Source organism: Perna viridis, chromosome 13 (assembly GCF_037379345.1).
Source record: "Perna viridis isolate PV_CMFRI_1.1 ecotype Kerala chromosome 13, ASM3737934v1, whole genome shotgun sequence".
Classification (NCBI taxonomy): Eukaryota; Metazoa; Mollusca; class Bivalvia; order Mytilida; family Mytilidae; genus Perna; species Perna viridis.
Window position 1 is genome coordinate 28,241,767 of NC_142457.1, and position 8,599 is coordinate 28,250,365.

Consider the following 8,599-nt stretch of genomic DNA (forward strand, 5'->3'; position numbering starts at 1 on the left):
GATGGACCACATGACAGTCGGATGGACGGGGAGATTCCAATAAACATGTACCACTAATTGAATTGGGGTATACATATTAATAATTGTTTTCAGACAGCAGACGGCAAATATGCCAAGGATGTCAAAGAATGTCTGTAACTTGATATAACACATGACTAGATATCTTGGGAATTCTCATTGGCATATGACCAAAACATGGGAAATTCTGTCTTAGTAACTATAAATAGCTTTTTTTAGTCTCTTTGTAAACAATTCACAATGCAGAATAAGCATTCATATGCATAAGTATTTCCCTATTTGCCATAGCATTAACTTCAAGCTCATTTAAAACTGGATTTCCCCATTATCATCTTATTTCATATTTATCTTTTTTTTCAAACAGGAAAAGTTCACCTATCACTTGAAACAGAAGGAAGGTGACTTTTAACGATAATCCTTGTTTCTGTATTCACGGGCTTCATGTTTTCATGTTTGATCTTCAATTATTTACGTATACTTAAAAATCAGGAATTCCTACCTGGAGGTAAGTTGCAATTCCTACCTGGAAGACACCTGAACTTTAACTCGTAATTGAAAATTACTTATTCAAGAGTACAGTATTTTGTACTGTTTTAAAAACTTTTACCATAAATTGAACATTCTCATATGAGGGATTTTGAACTTTTTCTGCTGCATTTTGTCACGTTTTATTTTATTTCTTAATAGTTATTTCATCTCTAGATTATCTGATGTTTTACAGGGTCAGCTTTTTTTGCTAGGTAGCCTATAGGACTAATTGAAAGATAAATTAGATAATCCTCAAAATTGGTTTGTTGTCCTTTCCTTAGGACTAATAAAATTTTAAGAATTATTTGAGGTAGCCTATGCTGGACTATCAATGAAAATAAAATTTAATCCATTTTCAAATTAGGTAGGCACAGGACTACAAACTATGAATAATGTTTAATATAAGAAAAAAGAAAATCTCTAATGTTTTGAAAACTGGCAGTATATAACATAATACAAATACTACAAGGTAAAAACATCAAATGTGAGGTTTTCGTAGATGTACTTTAAAATAGAAACAAATGTAAAAAGGATTAGATCATACCAGATTTATTTTTACCCACCAATAACCGTCGATTACGTTTACGATATACCCAGTGTTATTTACGACTGTTTTCTGAAATTGATATTTAACCAGGTAAAGTTGTTATTAATAATATAATTGTGTGCAGTAACTCCATACACAACCAGGTAATTCAGTGTGCTGAGCTGCTAAACCTGGTAAGTCAAAATATAAGGGAGACTTTGTAGCAAATTCACATTTTATACTCAAGTTGAATATAGAATATATACAAATGAATGTGATATATTTTTAGACAAACATGGATGTCATGGAAGGAAACAGAATTAAATTTTGTTTCCTGTTGTTGGTGTGCTTGAAATGTGGATGTTTTGCTGTTAAAAATGTTAAAACATGTGAGTATGATTCCTTACTTATCTAAAGTACAAAGAAATATTGAAATCAATCTATGATATAAAATTGGTGCTGAAAAAACTTCATACGACATGAAGTATGCTTCACCCCGTAATATAATAGTATTAATGCGTAAGGTTTTCCGTATTTGGCTTGACATATTGGACTGAGGCGTAGCCGATGTCCAATATTGCTATACGAGGGCCAATAACTCAGCAAATATGGAAAATCGTACGAAATTATATCTTTATTGGTTAACTATTAACCGATGCCAATGTGGATTTTAACCAGGCCAATATGACATATTGGACGGGTAAAAGCCGTATTGGATGGCTAATTCCCGTATTAAACGGCTGAATCCATTATTTGCGCTATTTTGTATTGTATTGGCAGTTTTGATCATATATAAGCTAACATTCGAACGTTAGTCAATAATCGTTGTTCCAATTTATTTTTTCTGTAATTTTTTTTTATATTTTCTTTCCTTTTGTTTTGCCTTTGCTGTTACGTTTTTTAACACACTGTTTCTTCTGTTGCTTAGTCAGCTTGGTCTAGTTGAGTTATTGATAACTTATTATCTTGAGGAGGTGTATTACTGTACGTCCAAAAAAAAAAGAAACTTCCGCAAAAGTAAAAATCAATAAAACTGGGAGTATCGATTATTGGGATGCATATTTTGCTATATTAAGTATGGTATCTTGAAAAAGATTCTGACTGGTGGTAGTGTAAAACATTTTGCGGGAAAATTTTCCTTACTTTCCTGTAGTAGAACGTAACCAAATTATAAGTGTTAATATCTACAATGGGCAACTTATTATTGTACGTCCAAAAAAGAAACATCCGCAAAAGTAAAAATCAATAAAACTGTGGAGTATCGATTTTTTGGATGCATATTTTGCTATATTAAGTATGGTTTTGTCTATATACCAGGCAGAGGTGAAAGTTTTAAAATACATTTGTTAATCAAAACAACTTAGATCTGCTATATACAGTGTGTATCTTGAAAAAAGATTTTGACTGGTGGTAGTGTAAAAAATTTTGCGGGAAAACTTTTCTTACTTTTCTGTAGTAGAACGTAACCAAATTATATCTACAATGGGCAACTTTCATTTGTACTTTTATTTTGAATCGGTTTCTATGAGGCCTACTGAAGGATTTCCAATCAAAACATATTTGAGATTAAGATAAGGCTGAATCACTAATCATGAGATATTGCCTTGTTTTAAGGCAGAGTTGTACTTAAATACATAGCAAACCTTAGCTAGAAATATATTGGTAAACGTTTATGTCTTTCAGACATATTTCCGACAGACACTTGCGCTCCAGACCCCTATCTGATAGACGAAGAAACACGAGTGTACCTCTCATTCAACGGATACTTTGGAAGCCCTGACTGCAGGCGAGTTTCATTCCAGACTCCCGACAACCCATTTTATATTTATAGAATATGTACGAAGCTGCTGTACTTTGAGAGCTCTCACTGCCAAAGTAAACTTCAATTCAAATCGGTGAATGAACAGGACTACTATTCGTATGGAGAAATAGTGGAGGTAAGTAGGAAGTTTCCAGCTTCATTCATTTTTATCCTTTGTAGAAATGTTAAAGTTTGAAATTTGAAAGATTAGTGAACACAGTTTTGTCATTAGGCAAGAGGGAATTCATTAATGAAAAAAAAACCTTAACCAAATCATTATATCAACAGTTACTGAATAGTGAGGTATTCTAAATATCTTAATGATTATGTCATTCGCAAAAGTTACTTAAATTTATAACAGATTGCTGTACATTTTTATTGGTCAACATAGGTCAAGTCACTTCAGATATTTTACTTTTTTATACAGTGGTGTCCTTTATTGGTTTTGTACAATGGATGTTTAATGATATTTTTGTTAATATGTTGCCATTAATGTTTATTTCTAAAAAAAATGTCTGTTTTTTTATGCTGGAGAATAACTAGGTACTTTAATACTGCTGAAAATTTTCTGTTTATTTTTACTGCTGGTAAAGAATGTCTGGTCACTCCTATTTTTTTCTTTTCAACTGACAATTGTTTGATTAGATATTCATTATTTATAGGTTTAAATGTTGCTTTAAATTTCAATTTTTGTTTTCGAACGATGACCGGCCACTTATAAATGGAATTCTTGATACTTACATCTCTGGGAGTTACCTGATATTGTGTAACGTTCAATTGTGAATACGTAATATGAGGTAACAACTGATACTTAGTGATCTTCAACTGTATGATACTTGGTTCAGACTTTTGAAATACTTAGCTTGTTGATCTTCAAAAGTGTCAAAAACGAGATCGAAGACTACTTTATTCCTTGCTTCTTTCAAATATTTGTACATGGTCGTTGGCTACTGAAGTAATTGGTGATGATCAACTGGTGATGCATAGCCAACTCGGCTAGTGTTTTCCAGGACACCCATACGGAGAACATGAAATGATTTTGTGTGGAATTCCTGGTTAGTTGTCTGTTCGTCTAATCATTTTGAGTGGGAAAAAGTTTTCTCTATATATGTCACCTCTTTGGCGTTCCCACCGTTTTTTCTTTTGTCAATGCTCTACTGTTCTGTTTTAGCTGATTTCAGAAGGATGTAAAATACCAGAGATGTATCCAAATCATGATTTGGACCGTTGCGAAAATAGTTGGATCTCGACCGTGGACCTTAAACTCAGTAAAAACAAGAAGGAAGATGACAAATACAATCTGCACAACAACTATAATCATAAAAGACCAACAAATAATGTCCCAGACAAAGTCAATGATACCTTTAAATTTCAGATTGATGTCATGGCTGAATATAACTGTAAGTTTGCTTGTTGCAATAAAAATGACATATGGGTAATGTTTGATACACATTTAAAGTTAAAAATAATACAAAACTGAAATAAATAATGTGACACTCTGACAGGAAGATACAAATCAAAATGTTTCATAATTTTTAGAAAAAAAAGAAATTTACCGCTGAGAAGAAACCCCTAAGAAAGATCTTTGCATGAACGAAACATCACATTTTACCATGTAAACGATCTTTATTTCGCACATCTTTGAATGAAATCGATCGAATAATTATATCAAACGCTTGGAAGGAATTTTGAAGACATCATATCGACAAACCAGCTTTTTTATATATATTTAACAGACGAACTGATTGGTGGATTATCTGGGGGATTAGTCGGATTAGTCGTCTTAATTGTTAGCGGAATTTTCCTTTGCAAGTGTCTTCGTCGGCGTAAACTGTTAAATGGAAAGTATTGCAGCGGTCCACTATTTACACCAGGACGCTTAGGTAAAGTGAATTTAGTGTGATAAACCAACAAAGAACCAAAGCAAAATAAAATGTAAATAAAATAAAACATAACAATGAAAAAACTGCGTTTCAATGAATAATCTCTCAGTATCAGCATAAAAATGTTTTGTTATTACATATCACTTTATAAATCATCTTCCAAATATACCGAAATTCTGGATATTTTATGGACAACATATTTGTCCAGTGTGGTGGAAGCGTTTTTCAACATAGGGTCGGCATTTCAATGGGAACAAATTGTGCTCTTTTACTGGCTTATCTATTCCTTCAGTCTTATGAGGCTGACTTTTTAGCTGATCTGATCCACAAGAAGGAACAACGTTTAGACAGATCCTTTAATCCCAGTTTCTGCTGTATAGATGACGTATTATCGTTAAACAATCCTAGTTTCGGGAATTTTATACATTGCATCTATCTTAAAGAACTTGAGATAAAGAATGCTACAGACACTGTGAAGTCAGCCTCATATTTTGGCCTACACTCAGAATCGATGGGAAACTGTTGACCAAACTATACGACAATGGCGTTTCATTCCGTATTGTCAACTTTCTTTTCATATATGACAACATCCCTTCTGGAACAGGGTTATGTTGCTACAAGTTTGAAGTCATCACTAGTGAAGTTTTATGGTCGTCATCATGAACTCGTGGATCGTTACGATGTACCAATCTACAGCATGATAACCGACTTTTTCAACGTATCATAGTTTTCATATGTGGCAACAACCCTTCAGCACCTGCGTATGGAGTGTTCATATAACAACTCAACGCTATGCCAGAGCTTGCCGAAACTACGCTAAACTTCTTACAACTAGGCTTCTTGAACAGATTATGTTGCTACAAGATTCACTACAGAAGCCGTCATTATGAACTTATGGATCGTTACGGTGTATCCATCTGCACCATGAAAACTGATTTGTTAAACGTGTCATAGTTTTTCTTTCCTCTTTTGACTACCCCGGACTAAACTATTTATGAGCAACTCGGCGAGTGCTTCTAGAAAAGCAGAGGATGGTTACCCTACCGGTACACCTGTTCAATGCTCCCAATTTTTAGTCGAGTCCGAGTTGCTCATTTGCTTTTGTTATTTGTATGTATTATTTATGTTACTTTATGTTCTTTGTTGTGTATGTCTTTTTTCCATGTCTGGTCTTTGTCCCTGGATAAAATTCTTTTTGATTACCGCTATAACCTTGGTTCCCTTGATGATCTTCCATACTCTTTCAAATTTTCGCGATATACTAAAGAGTCAGCGGACTTGATGATTTTTTATGAGCAACTCGGCGGAGTTGCTCATTTACTTTTGTTGCTCTGTACATATTATTTTTGGTTATTTTATGTCCTTTGTTGTGTGTCTCTGGTTTCCTTGTCTGGTCTTTGTCCCTGGATGACATTCTTTTGATTTCTGCAAGAATCTTGGTTCCCTTGATTAAGTGATTTACAAAAAAGACAATATACAGATTTTGTATAACTAAAGAATTGTATATGTTTAAGATGGTATTAAAGATGGGCTATCAGAGGGATTCTCCACCGAATGTGCTTTTGCTGGAATTACACTGTGTGCATGTGTTCTCTGTAGACGCCAGGCAAAAGTGCCAACTGAGATGTACAAAATAACAGAAGGTGGGACACATAAAACCTTTCACATGAAATTTATTTATTTCATTTTTAAATACTATATAGCTAGAAATATTTAATTCCGAACTTGGAATCAAACGATTCATCACCAAATAATGCTATTGTAAATAATCGAACTTGTCTTAGGATTATTTACCAACTAAACTGAACTCAAAATACAATTGTGATATAATTTTGCCTCTCACACCTATGCTTCGATGTGACATTCTTACATTATCCGTGTCCTTTTTTTACTTTTACATTAACATATATATTTTTCTTCATTGTAGGTGATGTGAAAAATGAAACTAAATCTTCAAAATATTGTGAAAGTAAATATGAAAAATTGTTTGGTCTGAAGGAACCAGATACGACTCCTCTCTTATCAGACAACTGAAAGAACAAAATCAGAAAGTTACTATTAAACTGGAAAGCTTTGTTGTGTGACATCCATCTCATCACGACCGCATCCTATGAAAATAAATAAAAAAAAATTGGATTTAAATTTAAAAAATGTAATATTAATGTTGCAAGCTTCAGGCTACCATCTACGCCGTGGTTTCACTTGTAATGAGGGGTGTCCTTGGAACATCAACAAAAAATCGAGTATATCTGAAGTCGATGTGCTTCATTTGTTAAGTTTTTTTTATGATTTAAAACATTATCCGAAATACTGGTAAGAGTTTAGAACTGTTCAATTCTCTCCAATATGCTCACTCAAAAGGGTAAATTCGTTCATATCTTTCTGCCCTTTTGATTTACAAAAAAATGGAGATTGATGTTTATGCTAAATACGAAACCCCAATATGAATGTACGAGCTGTTACAACATTTACTCTATCACTCACAAAGCATCATTTCTCACGCAACTTTCAGTAATTTTCTACGAAATAAAGAGATTTCCTGGTGTTTTTTACACGGACGTATGAACCTCATGTTTCAGCAAACTAAATATCTTGTCACAATTTTGTCTTAATACAATAGGCTTTTATAGCTGGAATATTTAAGTTGATTAATGCGGCCAAAATCTTTTTCAAGAAAAAATTAAATATAATATTTTTGTTCCAAAATGTGGCAGAATGTACAATTGATACAAAAACGAAAGCGTTCATATTTGTTAACGTAAACTGTTTAGTATGCTCAGTAACTGAAACACATGTACGATAGCGATATCACAAATATACTTAAATAACGTGAGACCAAAAAAAGTAATAACGAAAATAAAAGGAAATGAATTAAAATAAATTGATAATATTACCCAAAGTCCTTTCTTGATAAATGTGTTAGAAAAATAGGACCATCACATAAAACACTACACAAATAACTTTCCATTAATTGGATTCTACATATAAATGTATTAAATATTGTACTGTTGCCGTATTTCTTGGAATAATCAAGGGAACCAGGGTTCCAGTGGAAATCAAAATAATGTAATACAGGGACAAAGAGCAGACATAGAAAACAGACACAACAAAGAATAAATGATAATCAAAACAATACGTTTGAAGCAACAAAGTAAATGAGAAACTTGGACTCCACTCAAACCTTGCAATTGAAAAGGAAAATCATGTAGATCTTAACGGGTCTAATGTACCTTAAATAATAGGGAAAAAAACAACAAAGAATAATGAATCATTTCGTTTGGTGAAGAGCATTTTATGGGTTTTCTAATTCTTTTTTCTGTACTTGTCAAAAAATATGTTTAAAGTATTGATTGAAGTTTTAATTGGTGTTTAAGGCCCAAAAAGCAATATTGCAACTATAACCGGGCGATGAACATGAAATGGGTAATAAAATGAATATGAACCGATAATGAAATAAACAAATTGGATAAGACAAAAGGATAATAGGGTTGGCGAGTTTAGATTGATAGTGGAAATGGGAGAGGTGGGTTGGGTCGGGCAATTTAACCTCCTGTAGCAAATTAGAGGCTCCCTCTCCTGTCGAATACCACAGCGGAATTGTTTAACGTGCAAGGAATGTGGCGTCTCTCCAAAACGTTGCACCATTATGGTTTGCGACAACCCCAGCATTAAACATGCCAGGGGTACCCCCATTCAACCACCTGAGGTACACAACCCTGTTGCTCTGTTGGCAGAGCGCCCTAGCTTCAGGCATGTTTAAAGTAAGTAGTTAGAATGTTGCAAAAAATATCAGACAAATGTGAACCACAGCGATAAAATAACTGAATTTCTAATCTGAATTAA

General features: G+C 33.4%; 1 protein-coding gene across 3 annotated transcripts; it reads left to right on the top strand.

Moving 5' to 3' along the window:
- The first annotated feature begins 387 nt into the window (after positions 1–387).
- LOC148600211 (uncharacterized) lies at positions 388–6,907 on the top strand. 3 transcript variants are annotated; one of them, XM_088557915.1, is made up of 7 exons: positions 388–523; positions 1,362–1,461; positions 2,756–3,009; positions 4,045–4,273; positions 4,610–4,756; positions 6,271–6,399; positions 6,684–6,907. In XM_088557915.1, exons 2-7 carry the CDS (start codon positions 1,368–1,370, stop codon positions 6,788–6,790), a joined length of 960 nt encoding a protein of 319 aa, XP_088414041.1. In that variant the 5' UTR covers positions 388–523; positions 1,362–1,367; the 3' UTR covers positions 6,791–6,907. The 3 variants fall into 3 exon arrangements, with proteins under 3 accessions (XP_088414041.1, XP_088414039.1, XP_088414040.1); XM_088557913.1 differs by lacking the exon at positions 388–523 and adding an exon at positions 1,130–1,183; XM_088557914.1 differs by lacking the exon at positions 388–523 and adding an exon at positions 1,135–1,266.
- Positions 6,908–8,599: the final 1,692 nt, after the last annotated feature.